General features: G+C 40.8%; 1 protein-coding gene across 1 annotated transcript; it reads left to right on the top strand.

Annotated features, from left to right (window-relative positions):
• Positions 1–1,072: 1,072 nt before the first annotated feature.
• Positions 1,073–14,801, top strand: dpp7 (dipeptidyl-peptidase 7). Its single transcript, XM_047591708.1, has 13 exons — positions 1,073–1,221; positions 1,628–1,754; positions 1,841–1,980; positions 5,526–5,689; positions 6,761–6,896; positions 7,529–7,610; positions 7,757–7,923; positions 11,428–11,488; positions 12,090–12,208; positions 12,995–13,151; positions 14,124–14,188; positions 14,273–14,343; positions 14,443–14,801. Exons 1-13 carry the CDS (start codon positions 1,138–1,140, stop codon positions 14,552–14,554), a joined length of 1,485 nt encoding a protein of 494 aa, XP_047447664.1. The 5' UTR covers positions 1,073–1,137; the 3' UTR covers positions 14,555–14,801.
• The last annotated feature ends 1,177 nt before the right edge of the window (positions 14,802–15,978 follow it).

The following is a 15,978-nucleotide window of genomic DNA, read 5'->3' as shown; positions in this document are numbered from 1 at the left end:
ACATAATTAAAAATGAATTGAAATAAAGAAAGGGACTAAGGAGACCTCCACTGGGAGAGATCGTCAAACACTGTGATATAAGCTATTAGCTTATTTAACACTCCTTTACCGAACTTTACTGGCCCTTTGGGAATTTAGACGTCTGACGCACTGTTAATGTTATTCAACATACCAGCTGGGCTATGAACCACACCTGGACCCTGAAATTCAGTGTGCACCATGGTGACCCATTTTAGCTGAGCACATAGAGGAGGAGACAGACAGAGCATGAAAACTTTCTTACAGGGCATTGGTGTCTGACCAATCTGTTGTCAGGGTACAGCCTCAGGAAGTGGAAGGTTGGAAGGTCCCTGGCCTGTCCTGTACATAACTGAATGACTGCAAAAGGTGACAATGAAAACAGGGACTGCTCTGGGACACACATGTAATATGCAAAATTTTTCATCACTACAGGTGAATACATGATGTGTGTGACCTCCAGGTTGGAGAAGTTATGTTCCAAAGGACCACCAGAAGCCGTCTGATCCGTCTTGGTGTGTGGAACGGATGAAAGCCCCCCTGAGAGAATCTAAAGGCATGGATGGAAGAAGCTGTGTGGCCTGTAAGAAGGAATAACAACAAATACAATGTAGCTGTTGTTGTTGTTTCTGATTATTTCATTTTGGCTTATTCATTTGCAATTATAGTGTATTAAAGTCTTTATAAAGATAAATACCCGTACAATACAGAGTTACACAGACTTTAATGATCCACGAGGGAAATTACTTTGTCACCGCAGCTTCGTTGCATATAAAAGTAAACACATAAAAGATAAAATAAAATGAGATTAGATTAAAGTAAAATAAAAATAAACAGTGTAATCAAAACAAATTTACAGAATTAGCATTATGAAAATGTTAAATGCTGAGTATATGCTATTGCGTAAACGTAAATGTATGATTTGTGTATTTTAATGTCCTCTCACAACTCAAAAAAGTTTCCGCTTCCTCTGCCTAGTCTGCTCTCCACTGAACACTTCTTATGAGGGGCAATTAAACGCACCATAGAACACAACATAAGTCATGTGACACACGTGGCTTCGCGCGTGCGCACTGTAGACAGACTCCGCTGTGGGTCCGGTAACTTTATCCCTGAAACATGAGCAAAATATTAGCGTTTTTCGCTATAACACTGACAGTGTTTAGTACCGACGTGCTGCACGGTCTACCAAACACTTCCCAGGTAATATGCTGCTCCATTGTGTGTGTCGTAAAATCTCACTTCCGCTTGAAAAGAAGCTGTATTTCACTACGTCTGTGCTTTTAATCTACTACCGCATTATTTCCAGCTAAAATAACTGAATATATCATTTATATGTTAAGGTGTCAGTGTTTAAAAAATACACACATAAAAATTTACATTCTGTAGTTCTGTTTGTGGTGTTCAGTCAGCAAGTTATGCAGTCCCTTGGTTATGGTGTTCATGCTGGTGTCATTGAATCTAAAACGGAAGAGATTACAAAAAACTAACCAATTCAAAATTATTGCTTTAAAGTAAAAGCTGTGTAGAGCCCGAGCCTGTTAATTCATAACTTTGTGAGTAAAGATCAGTCAGTATAACGTGCTGTTCATTTCATTCATTGTTCTAGTTCAGAAACCATCATGGTTTCCAGGCAGGTCCCCAGTTCACAGAGAAATACTTCACTCAGACTTTGGACCACTTCAACTTTAACAGCATGGGGAATGGGACCTTCAGCCAGCGTTACCTGATCACAGGTGAAACCATTTCCTTTTTCTTAAATCTGCAAAAATGTACCAGCAAATGTTTCACATGTTTCCACTCTACCATCCTCTCACTCCAGATCAGTACTGGAAAAAAGGCTACGGCCCCGTGTTCTTCTACACTGGCAATGAGGGAAACATCTGGGAGTTTGCCCTGAACTCTGGGTTCATCACGGAGCTAGCTGCTCAGCAGAAGGCGCTGGTCATATTTGCTGAACATGTAAGAAACCACTCACAAAATGGAGCAGTCAAATAAATGTTATGGCTTAGGAGAAACGGGGAAATGGATGACTCAGACAGTCAGCTGATTTTTACTCACCACATCCCTCCAAATTGTGTCCCATGTTGAGTGTCATAACAGAAGGTTTTATTTTTCTTCACTGCTGCTCCCCATACAGTGGTGGAATAAAGTTTTTGGACACCCCATGCATTTGTGAAATATTGCATTAAGAATGACTTGTAGGTCTTTAAGTGCAGTTTCTTTTAGTATAGTCAGACAAAATACTTAACAAATCTTAAAACAGCCATTAAAATTGATTGGTTCCATAAAAATACACAGGATATTTTGAGTGTTGGGTCCTTTTGGTACCAGTGATCCACTAATGAAGGCCGTGCTTTTTATTAAAAGACACGTTTTTCTGTTAATGTGCTTCGTGTCTATATAAAGTCAGTACATTTGAAAGTTCTTCAGAGACAAAAATGGCTAAAACAAGGAACCTAACGCAGGAATCACATCTGAAGATACAGATTCTCAGTGAGGAAGGGTACAGCTGCCACCAAATCACCAGGAAGTCCAGATGTAGTCCTTCAGTAGTAGGATGCACTCTGCAGAAATACAGACAACAGCTTGGAAGACAAACCAAGATCTGGGCGTCCAAGGGTTTCTAAGGCACGAAATGACCACATCCTGATCCACATGTACAGGGAAAATTCCTGAATGACATCACCAACAGCAGTGGTCAAACCAAATTGGTGTTCCTTGTTCCACCCGCACTGTACGTGGTCGACTTTCAGATCATGGCTTAAGGTCCTACAAGACTGTCAAGAAGCCCCTGATCAACGAGAAACAGAGGTTATCCCGGCGTCGTTGGGCCAAACACACAAGAAAGGTGCCTGACCACCATCTGGGCAGCCACGGTATTTAAGTGCTCCTGATTTATCTATTGTTTCGTTGTTTCAGTCGAGCTCCTATGTCAGGGCCCTGTCTGTGGATTATAGCTCGGATTTAAACACATCCTCCTGGACTGACTGCACACCAGGTTGCTACAGCTGAAGGTCCCTCACCAATAGGAAGCAACAAGTGCGGGTTGGCAGCAACCTCTCGGCTCCCTTCACCACCAACAACCAAGCTTCCGCAAGGTTGTGTCCTTTCCCCTTATTTGTTCTCCCTGTACACCAATGACTGCTCTCCAGCCACCCCTCAATCAACCTGGTTAAGTTTGCAGATGAAACCACGGTCCGAGGACTCACCAAGGACAATGATGATGAGCTTACAGGAACACGGTGTCACAGCTGGCAGCATGGTGTACACTTAACAACCTAGAGCTAAACACCAACAACACGGTGGAGTTGGCCACTTCTCATCAACAACATTGCAGTACAGTAGGTTTACTCTGTGAAATTTCTGGGAACCACCATCACCAGCGACCTGAAATGGGAGACACACTCATCTAAGGTCATCAAGCAGGCACACCAGAGGATATTTTTTCTCAGGCTGCTCTGCAAGATGAACATCTCCCAAGGTGCGCACCCAGTTCTGCAGAGCCTCCATCGAAAGTATCCCCACCTCCTGCAACACTGTGTGGTACCTCTGCATCCTCTGCTCACACCAAGCACAGGCTGGAACGCCTCATGGGCCTCAAACAGGAGCCTGTGGGTGTTCTGCACGATGTCAGATCCAGGCAGAGGGCTAGAAGGATAGTGGGGGACCCGTCACACCCTACTCATTCCTTGTCCAGTACACTCCCGCCAGGTCGCAGGTTCAGGTCCATCAGGACTAGAACCACCTGACACCTGAACAGTTTTTTCCCCAGGCCATTTCTCTCCAGAACAAACCCTCCCAGAACCCTTCTCCGCACCATTCCCAAAGATACTCATGCAGTAACACACATATTGTCTTTCTTTTTTTATCTCGCTATTTTCACCTTTATTTAATGCTATGCAGTGGTGTTTACACCAAGAGAAAATCCTGTGTACATATACATTTGGCCAGTAAAGAGATTCTAATTCTGAAAAGCAGTCAGGCATTGGAAGAAGATTCTGTGGCCAGATGAGTCCAGTTTCCAGCTTTATCTTCCTCCTGTTAATGCAGTATCATGGTTTGGGGATGCATGAGTGCTGCAAGTGTTGGTCATCTCACTGTCTGTGATGTCACATTGAACCCACATGCTCCTTTCTGCACCTGCACTGTTCCATCAAGGTTCAGACTGGATGTTTCAACAAGATAATGTCCCTTGCCATACATCCAGTGCCAGCATGACTTGGCTGCAGGAACACAGTATCCAGGTGGTGTCAGCTCAATCCCTGGACATGAGCCCCATTGAAAATCTGTGGTGGATTATCAAAAGGTCTGTTTCAAAGTGCATCTTAATTTGATGGTGTGATGGTTATTTGTCGTCTTCGATGACAACAATTTTGAGAACTGACATATTGAAAGAATTTAGTTTTGTTGTTTTTTCTTGTAAACAACAAACTAAATAAATATGATTATATATAATATATATATCCATGCACTGTGTTCCTAAATGAAAATATAATTTGTATTTTATATATTTTTAAAATATCATTTGTGTCTGACTAATGCAGCCACAGATTTTTCCACAAATATTTCATTGAGATGTTTGTAAAATTTTAAGCGTGTCCAAAAACATTTTTCCACCACTGTGAGATGAAAATAATACAAAAGAACCGAGCATTGAAGGCTCAAGGTGACAGAAGCACAGTTAAAAGTCTGAGTTAAAACAAATGTAAAAAGATTAAATGTTGTTAATCAGTCAGATTGGAACATACACATTTTATTATTACATTATATACCACTCACAGGATAAGTGAATAATCTTTCAGTTTTATACATTTTACATTTAAAAGCAACAACAGTTCACTAAAGCATTGTGCAAACAGAGATGCAATGATGTTCAAAATAGCTTGTAAAATAGGATTATTATAGTTGCTCTTTTACCTGTCTGAAAAATGCATTTGAGATGGTACAAAATGCAGCTGTCAAGCTGAAAAAGAACCAGGAAAAGAGATCATATCACTCTGGTTTAGCAAGTCTAGCATTGGCTCTATGTTTTAGAACAGGTTTTATGATCTTACTGAATACTTTTAAATCTCTTCATGGTTATGCTCCCTGGTTATAACACTGAGGTTTTTAGTAGTACTGTATATGCTAGTAGACCTGGCAGAAAAGCTGGAGATCGTCAGGCCTGTCCTGCTGGCTGAGGATTTAATGTTCATTTGAAGAGGACTGTGGAAATAAATCTAAAGATTAAAGTCGTGTCACTGATGAATACATGCACACAGCTCAGTCAGAAATATAATAGTGGTTATGATTGTTAACAGTGTCTTAAATATCGTTCCAGAGCTGGAACAGATTTGGCATTTTTTCAGAAAGCATGCAGACTGATGGTAATGGAAGAATCTGGGCCACTTCCTCAATACTGGATCTGGGATACACAGCAGCAGCAGCAGCAGCAGCAGCAGCTTTGACCCTGTCTAAGTAATCACACTTGAACACCTTGGTTCTCCTCTCTCTCTCTGCTGCAGAGGTACTACGGCAAATCTCTTCCGTTTGGCAAAGACTCCTTCAACATCCCTCAGGTCAGTCTCCTGACGGTGGAGCAGGCCCTCGCCGACTATGCTGTCATGATCACTGAGCTGAAACGTCAACTGGCAGCTGCTGACTGTCCCGTCATCGTGTTTGGTGGCAGGTAGGGTACACCCCCCTTACACTGCTTTTTTTGTCATCTCCTTGATTGACTTCTTCTGTAGTTTTTATTTCTCACAGCCCTGATGAAAACAGCTCTGGTTGTTTACTTGAATCTTGTGTGCCTGACTGTTTTTGTGCACGTGTGAAAGGATTAATTTTAAATGATAACATTACTGGGACAGTTTTAGAAAGTAGGTTAAGGTCATTCTGTTTTTTTAATATTTTCTAAGGTAGTTCAAGAAAACAATAGATTTCCGTTGTGAATACTGTGCCTCTTAAAACAAGGGTATGCTAAGGTCCTTGTTTTGGCCTGTTTTGCTGCATCTGGGGTAGGCTGGCTCGCTATTGATAGACAAATTTAGTCTGAATTTCTGGAAATGTTAGGCCATCTGTTTGGAAGCTGAAAAACTGGATCATGCAACAAGACAACAAACCCAAGAACACAAGTTCTTGTGCAACGGTTAAAAAAGAACAAAATGAATGTTTTTGGAATGACCAAGTCAAAGTTCTGACATTAATCCAGTAGAAATGTGCCCTCATCAACCAGCCCAGTCTTCATGGCCTGGAGTGCTGTGGAGCTCCATAAACTATATCTGACCCAGTCTTCATGGGCTCCTTCAGTTGTCCACTCTTATCAAATGAACAATTGGTATATAATTGATGTACGTATCTATGACAGAAGTTTGTTTATCTTGTTTCTCCTGCTCTTTTCTCTCTATCTTCTCTGTTTCTACCCGGCTGGCCTTCAGCAGATGGGTCCTCCCATATGAGCTGGGTTCTGCTCAAGGTTTCTTCCAGTTAAAAGGGAGTTTTTCCTGCCACCGTCTCCCTCAGGCTTGCTCTGGAGGTTGCAGGCTGGTTTTTGTAAAGCGTCTTGAGACAATTTGTATTGTTATTGGCGCTATATAAATAAAACTGAATTGAAATTGGCTTGAATAGTTTAAAGGTTCTTCAAAATAACTTTTTTTGTGTGAAACGGTCTCTGAGAGTTTGAATTTCATTTAGTCATTCTTTATGATTCTGCATACATATATACTTTTAGTCATGCAGAGTTTCTTACCACCTCCTGCAGTTACGGTGGAATGCTGTCGGTCTATATGAGACTCAAGTACCCAAACATCGTGGCTGGGGCTCTGGCAGCCAGTGCCCCCATCCTGTCTACTGCTGGGCTGGGAGACTCCAAGCAGTTTTTCCGAGACGTTACATCTGTAAGTGCTTAGATTTTTAAAATTGTAGTCCAACTTCTGATTTTTAGTACGATTTAGATACAGAGACAAGAAAATGTAGGTGTAGGTTTGAAATGTTCTGGTTTTCTGTATTAATTAGTCCTGAATGATGTTTTGTTCTAGCCTGTTGTAGCCAGATTGGTAACACGCTATTTGGATTTCATTATGAGATAAAAATACATCTGAAAGCCTAGTCCTCCAACCTATCATAGCTATGTTGTTTAAACAAATTCAACACCACAGTGCTTAAATGATGTGTATGACTATGTCATTGTTATTCTTCTGTACGTTACCACACAAACCCACGCCTAAAAGATTTGATTGGCCCGGCAGATCTTTGTTGGAGCATGATCAGTTCCCAGTGGAGAGACTCCAGACCAACTTTCCGCCACACAACCTTCTCAAGTCTACACAAACAGAATATTCTTAACACAAATGTAATAATTTGTATCCAACCTTCAAGTGGTTTAAGCTCACTTGGAAGGAACAGCGTCAAATAACTTAGTTACTTACTTAGGAAGCCCAACTTTAAAAATAGCAAACACTGAGTAAATGTGAACCCTAAATTCCACACATGTACAAGCTGGCTAATAATCTTTGGATCTCATTTTCAGGATTTTGAGAATGTTGCCGTTGAATGCAGAGATGCAGTGAGAGGAGCTTTCCATCAGCTCAGAGAATTGGCTGAACGTGCTGGTAAGCCGGTGTGATTACATCTAAAGCTCATTTTTGTTTAATACGAATCATTTCTGACCATGGAGGTGTTGCACTATTAAACTATAGATGGAGAAGTAACGTAGCGTTTAAACAGAAATCCGATACCGTGGCTGTGTTTTGACCAGATTACAGCGGCATCCAGTCAGGATTTGCTCTGTGCAAGCCTCCGTCATCCGCTCAGGACATCCACCAGCTGAATGGCCTGCTGAGGAACGCCTTCACTCTGATGGCCATGCTGGACTACCCTTACAGCACTCACTTCATGGGCAACATGCCCGCTAACCCCGTCAAGGTTCGCATGCTGACATATTGATATAATTTCCTTTTAAATGCCAGTCCATAATACTATCATTGAGTAACAAATATCAGATATACACCCACTTAATTAGGTGTACTAGTGAAAACAAATGCGTTCTAATTCATTATTACACATGATGAGATGTTTACGATCCCTTGTGCCAAGATCCAAGGCGGAACACATTTAGAAGCCCAGTCCAACTGAAAAACCAACCAGCAGGCTAGCTGTCAGCTACCAACTAGCAACCAACAAGCTAACTAGCCTAGCCAACAGGCAGTATACGGCACATATAAAAGTCCTACACTAAATCTTCATGACTGTTTCTTAAGTTCAGTTGATGTTGAAACACGATCAGGAAGGTGTTAATTCAACTGGATGATCATTTTAGAGGATGTAGTTTGTGCTGCTGTTAAACTGGATTGGATTTAGAGTTTCTGTTATTTAGCCTAGCCCACTAAATAGATGTCAAATTAATAGTGACATGTTGGTATAACACGATATATTTCTATATTGCCACAAACCACAGCCTCCACAATGAAAACACAGTTCAATCAACTGTATTCTCAGTTACTTTAGGGTTCTAGACTTTTACACCAAGGTCGAAACTTGGGGCATTTAAACTTCGGGTTGGCTAATTTTTCATTTGATTATTTCCTGTTTTCCTAAAATCCAATTCTTTCCGTAGCCAGTCAGTGTATAATAACTATTCTGAAGAGCAACAAAGCTTGTGTTTTGTGTCGTCACACATGGAACATTATACAGTATGCAGTCAGTTTAAAATTGCACTGAAAAAATAATAATCGTACAATATCCAGTTCCACACACTCATCTTCATTTTATCACACTTTTGCATATGCCACAGTTATTATTTTTCTTTTCATGATTAATGTTTTGCTCTTTTTTTATATACAGTGGTGGAAAAAAGTTTTCAGACACCCCATGCGTTTGTGAAATATTGCATTAAGAATGACTCTTCAAGGTCTTCAAGTGCAGTTTCTTTTAGTATAGTCACAAAATACTAAACAAATCCTACAACAGCCAAAAAAATAAAAATAAAATAAAATAAAATTGATTGGTTCCATAAAAATACCCAAGCTATTTTGAGTATTTGGTCCTTTTCGTACCAGTGATTCACTAATGAAGGCCGTGCTTTTTATTGAAAGACACATTTCTCTGTTGAAATGCTTCGTGTCTATATAAAGTCAGTACATTTGAAAGTTCTTCAGAGACAAAAATGGCTAAAACAAAAAAACAAATGCAGGAATCACATCTGAAGATACAGATTCTCAGTACAGAGTACAGCTGCTGCCAGATCACCAGGAAGTGCAGATGTAGTCCTTCAGTAGCTGGATCCACTCTGCAGAAATACAGATGAAACAACAACTTGGAAGACAAACCAAGAAGGGTTTCTTCAGCAAGAAATGACCACATCCTGATCCACATGTGCAGGGAAAACTGCTGAATGAAATCACAGGAGCTCCAACAGCAGTGGTCAAACCAAACTGGTGTCCAGTGTTCCCCCGCACTGTACATGGTCGACTTTTAGATCATGGCTTAAGGTCCTACAAGGCTATCTACTGTCAAACATGGTTGTTGGGGATGCATGAGTGCTGCTGGTATTGGTCATTGAACTCTGCCAAGTATTGTGCCAACCAACATGCTCCTTTCTGCACCTGTACTGTTCCGTCAAGGTCCAAACTGGATGTTTCAACAAGATAATGCCCCTTGACACACATCCAGGGCCACTAGGGCGGCTATGGCTCAGTAGGTAGAGCGGGTTGTCCATGAACCGAGTGTGCCATATGCCGAAGTGTCCTGACTGTAAAAGTGCTTTGAGTACCTTTGAGTAGGTAGAAAAGCGCTATATAAGAGCATGCATTTACTAGAACTTGGCTGCAGGAGCACTGTATCCAGATTTTAGAGTGGTCAGCTCAATCCCTGGACATCGAAAATCTGTGGTGGATTATCAAAAGGTCTGTTTCAAAGCACAAACCAATGAATTTTGAAGAATTAGTAATTCAAGAAGAATGGGACAAGATTAGCCCTCAACAGTGTGAAAGGCTCGTGGGGAACATGCCAGCCAGGATTAGAGCTCTACTGCTGCTAATGGCAGTACGAAATATTTTGATATTTGATGATGATTTATTTATTTTTTGTCAAGGTTTGAACACATTCTGTGTTATTTGTTGACTTTGATGCCGACAACGTTGAGAACTAACACATTGAAACTGTCAAGATTTTAGTTTTGTTAGTTTTTATTGTTAACTATTAACACAATAAATATAATTTGTTCGTGTCTGTCTAATGCAGCCACACCTTTTGAAACAAAAAAGATTTTTCCACAAATATTTCATGATAATATTTGAGATTGTGTAAAAATATAAGGGTGTCTGAAACTTTTCTCCACCACTGCATGTAAATATATGCTGTAAACTAAGGATGCTTTTAAAAAATGGAAGTGACCACCCTTTGCCTTCAAGACAGCATCAATTCTTCAACATACACTTTCACACAGTGTTTGAAGGAACTCGACTGGTAGGTTGTTCCAGATATCTTGGCGAACTAACCACAAATCTTCTGTGGATGTAGGCTTCCTCAAATCTTTCTGTGGGCCCATGCCATCACTTCCAGAACGTCTTGTTCTTCACGCTGAAGATAGTTGTGAATGACCTTGGCTGTATGTTTGAGGTCTTTGTCCTGCTGCAGAATAAATTTGGGGCCAATCATACACCTTTCTGATGGTATTGCATGATGGATAAGTATTTCTCAGCATTGAGGACACTATTAATCCTGACCAAATACCCAACTTCGTTTGCAGAAATGCTACCCCAAACTTGCAAGGAGCCTCCACCATGCTTCACTATTGCCTACAGACACATATTGTAGCGCTCTCTCTTGGGTGAACAAACTGCCTTCTGCTACAGCCAAATACTTCAAATTTTTACTCATCAGTCCAGAGCACCTGCTGCCATTTTCTGCACACCAGTTCCTATGTTTTGGTGCATAATTGAGTCTCTTGGCCTTGTTTCCATGTCAGAGGGATGTAACTCTTCCATGAAGACCACTTATACCCAGAGTTTTCCCGACAGTAGTTGGGTGTACCTGGGTCCCACAAGTTTCTGCCAGTTCTGAGCTGATGTCACTGCTGGACATCTTCTGATATCAAAGGGAAATAAGCTTGATGTGTTTTTCATCTGCTGTGCAAGTGTCCTTGGCTAAAATCCCTGATTTTGTGCAAGTGTATCTATAAGGATTGAAGCTGGTTTGAAGGCAAAGATAGTAACACCAAATATTGATGTGACTTTTGATTTTTCTTTTGTTCGCTCACTTTGCATTTTATAAATTAATAAAAATAAACACAACACAGAACACAAGACATTCCTAATATGTTTAGATTGATATGATATAAAAGAATTTCTACATCTGTAGTTTTTATCTTTCAGATAATCATAATGGATAGATGTTGTCAGTTATGTTATGTTTATGATTTTTTTTCAGGTGGCCTGTGAAACCATGCTCAGGGGATCTGACCTGGTGGCTAACCTCAGGGACACTGCAGGTATTTCACACTGAGATGATATATCTGGTAAATCAGTTTGTGGAGTTGAGTTTGGAAGCAAGCTTTTCACCTTTTGATTGGGTGTATTTCAAGTCAGCAGACAGTGGACAGTGACCAGCTTAATATAGCCATATGTTTATACTCAAGTTCTTAAAAAAATAACATACCAATGTGTTTATACAGGAAATAATGTAATAATTAAAACCATTATCGTGTGGCACTTTCACTGTGCTTATTATACCAAACCATTCATTCAGTGAGAAGAAATAATAATTATTTAAAGTAGTGAATCAAATGATCATATTTGAGGTTTGGACTGTCAGACGCTTGGCATGAAGATGACTTATCAAAATAGTTTTTGGTACCTATTAATTTTCAGACAGTGTTTCAAGTCTGCTTGTGCATAACCAAATTCTAGCACCATAGCTTATATGAAGCTTCAGATCAATTTAGTGAGTAATTTAAGTGTTACATGTACATAAAGGAGAGGAAGTAAAAATTATTATAAGTGAATAAACTACTGAAACGTTTCTGGAAGTATCTACTGAGATTTTTTCCCCCTCCATGCTCGAACATTTAAATATACTTCTCCAACCTGCAGGCATTGTGTACAACTCTACTGGGGTGCTGACCTGCTTTGACCTGTACAGCCTGTACTTGGAGTGTGCTGACCCCACTGGATGCGGACTGGGCTTTGACAGCTTGGCCTGGGACTATCAGGTACTTAAACATCAACCAACACAGCGTAATGTATATTATTTGAGATTATCTTAATAAGATCACTTCAGCTTTGCGTCAGTATGCTACACTGACCATTGGTAGGAACTGAAGGAAACTCTAGGTCTTGTGGATGGATGCTCTGACAGCTATGGAAGTGCACTGCAGTGTTCGATGTCTGCACAATAAAGCATCTCGTCTGGAGGCCAAAAGGCTTCATTATGGTCTCATCAGACCAAAGAACCTTCTTCCAGTTGACCTTTAAGTCTCCTGCATGAATGACCTGCTTGATTAATGCCCGTAGTTGTCTTAAATGACATTTAGTCAAGTCTTAAATCCTTACCTTCATTTACAGCTTCAGTGGCTTTTTGTTCAATGCGTTGGTGACATTCACAGTTAGCTGCGTGTAGTTCTTTGTGAAATATAACTATTAGCAGTGCACAGAAAAGAAACTACAAATGGAGTATTTCTAGATTTTTCTTATTTTTCGTACTTCATGCAGGTCTTAAATTAAAAAGGTCTTAAACAGTCCTAAATTTCACTTGTTCAAACCTGCAGAAACCCTGTTCAAGACAATGTTCATTGTTCATTCTTCATACAACAGCCACTTGAGACACAATCACTGCACTCAGGAGATCACCCACTCAAAAATAATGAGACTAGTTTCAGCTCTGTCTATGATTTATAATTACACCCAGTTATCTAGTAGAATGAAATGTTATATTGATCCGTGATCTATTTTTCTGTTTACATTTCTGATTCTCTTCCTCTGCTTCTGTGCTCTTGCAGGCATGCACAGAGATCGATCTGTGCTATGAGAGCAACAACGTGACAGACATGTTTCCTCCCATGGCCTTCACCGAGAAAGACCGTGAGCTGTACTGCTCCAAACGCTGGGGCGTGGTTCCACGGCCAGACTGGCTCAAAATCCAATTCTGGGGTGATGGTGAGCACTGAATACTAATGAGACTCAGCAGACTGAAACATCTCTGGAATTCAGAAATGGAAAAGTAAAAGGTTTTATCATCTTATGAAGTCCCTGTTCCTGTGATGTTCAGTATCTTCTTTGGAACTGCCTTAGAGCTCAGACAAACATGGAAACTTTGATCTCACTGAAGAAAGGTTTAACTTACTGGTAAGATCCCTCAGATCAGTGAGGTCAGTTAGAGCAGTTTCCAGCGCAACTACTCATTTATTAGGTTTCAAACAGACAAACCTTACAGCATGTTCACGTTCCTGTTCACAGCATCCTATGGGAACTGAGCGGCTGTGGCATGTTGACAGATGGTGCACTAAAACTAAGCTTCTCTGAGAAATGGACACCTAAACATACATGAGCATTAAGTTAACGACACAAAATGACAGGAACCATCTTTGGGAAAAAAAAACTGTGTATGAGGTGTGCCTTAGTGTTTTAGTTGGCCCAAGTCCCTTCCACTAACATGGAGGGGGTGGAGCTTATGACCTATATTGCAGCCAATCACCAGGGGCGTCACTTTTGAGAAGCTGACATGGCTTCCAGTTTATAGTACAGAGGTACAAACGGAGAGGGGGTTGGAAAGGAAGGAAGTGGAGAGAGCAGTAGAAGGATGTGTCTGAAATGTCTGATAATTCTCAGTCATCCAGGCCATGGCTATATCTAAAAAAACAAAACAAAACAAAACAAAGGGACTGGAAGGAGTGGAGTGTCCTCCTTCTCTAGTTTCCTTCAGAGTCGAAGAGTTTGATTGTGGGTGAGTAGTGAGAAGTCCAGTTGTCTTTATTTTTTTAGCTTCTGGGTACATGATAACAAGAGTTCATGATACTTAAAGGTGATGCCTGGAGAGTGAGGATGGATAGGAGTAGTCAAACTTTTCATTATAGTTTACCCACTGTATGAGCTCATGAAGTTCCCGTTCTAATGAACTCTCTTTCTCAGCCCTCTCCACAGCCAGCAACATTATCTTCTCCAATGGAGACCTAGACCCATGGGCCAACGGAGGGGTGAGCATTTCAACCAAAGAAGTACATTTAATTTAGCTGGAGTCCCTGCTCTCATTCTGACCTGATCACGTCTTTGCTGCTCAGGTGCGGAAATCCTTAAGTTCATCGCTGGTAGCCATCAATATCTCTGGAGGGGCCCATCATTTGGACCTGAGGTACAGGGCGCCCTCTGACTTCTTACTCATTACTGACCTTCACTTTAACCTCACAAAGTCAAATCTAATGGGACTGTGTTAAAAATCTCTTTCATCCAGAGGATCTAATGATGCTGACCCAGTGTCGGTCATCAACGCCAGGAAGAAAGAGGCAGAGCTCATCGCACAGTGGGTGAAGATGGAAAGGAGCAGATTACGAAAGTCACTTTAAAGCACTACTTTGTAGTTTGTTTGATGACTGAAATCAAATCAGAAAATCACTTTCTGTTTGTATATGTGAGTAGGAGAATTCAGAATCACTTTAAACATACGCCCAGGGTCAGGATGGACGATACTGGACTTCACCTGCGTTTCCCTGTTAATCATGATTGTCCAAAGTGGGTGTTGGTAGTACACCTGTGATCAAAATGTGAAATCATGTCAGATCAAATCAAATAAAATCAAACTTTGTTTACAGAGCGCTTCTCATGCAAATGTAACGCAAAGTGCTTCACACAAATTAAAAACAACAAAAACAAACAAATTAAATAAAACCCACCCACCCCCACCCTCCGCTTACAATGCAAAAAAGGAATTATAAGAAAGTCAAAAATCCTTGTAACAAAGAAATACATCTTATATTTTGTTCAGAGACAAGAACTTTGTGGTTATTTTAATAACTTTGCACATATTTTAATAACTTTTGTCAAGCAAAAAAACACATTGGCAGATTTGTTTTTTCTTAATAGATGATGAAAGATGATTGGAATGAATATAAGAATATTTTGCTTCTTCCTAGTGATGATTTCTAGTGATGATGCGCACACACCACACGTAACATACACACACACACACACACACACAGACACACACACACACACACACACACACACACACACTCACGCCTAAATACACAATAAAAGTTGTAAATGAGACATGGCAGGAACACTGAGGCTTGAGGCAAGGAGGAAGCTACCTTTTTGCAGGGGCCTGTCCACACCGAGGGTCACAGCCCCGGTAGTGATCACTACCCTGGACCGGGCAGAGAGACGGGCTCCAAACCTAAATGCAGAGCGTCCAACCACCCAGGCCTAAGGGACCTAAGGGACCTAAGGGACATCACCCCCACAGGCAGACAGGAACAACCACAGGCGTGGTTCAGTTCAGCTCTGAAGAATCTACCTGGATGAGTGATGAAACAGTTGTCTTTATTCAACACCTTTTGGATCACCATGACCTGGATGACCGAGAACCTTCACAGACATAAAATGTGGTAATAAGTGAAAAATAAAATAAGATACAAAAAAAATATAAGTAAATAAAGTAAGAACTCACCTTTACCAATAAAAATAAGTTATAAAAGTAATTAAGTACTCACTTGAATTTTAGCTTGTGGTGTGGTTACAAGGCTGGTGCTGGAGGGCCTCAGGGTTCACGAGGGTTGATACGGTAAAAGCAAGTCAGACAAGTATGATGGCCCAAGACCGATTAGTCATTTACAAACTAATAGACACGCACACGGAGCCAATGCAAAGATTTTGAAACTAGTGTAATGTGTTCCCACACTCTGATCCTCGTCCGCACACAAGCGACTTTTGCAATAATTATAGATTGGAAATGTTTTTTTGGGGGAGACAAAACCTCATCTGATCCAGG

The sequence above is a fragment of the Mugil cephalus genome, chromosome 8, assembly GCF_022458985.1.
Source record: "Mugil cephalus isolate CIBA_MC_2020 chromosome 8, CIBA_Mcephalus_1.1, whole genome shotgun sequence".
NCBI lineage: Eukaryota > Metazoa > Chordata > Actinopteri > Mugiliformes > Mugilidae > Mugil > Mugil cephalus.
Note: the sequence above shows the minus strand (reverse complement) of the source record. Positions and strands in the feature narration are given on the sequence as shown.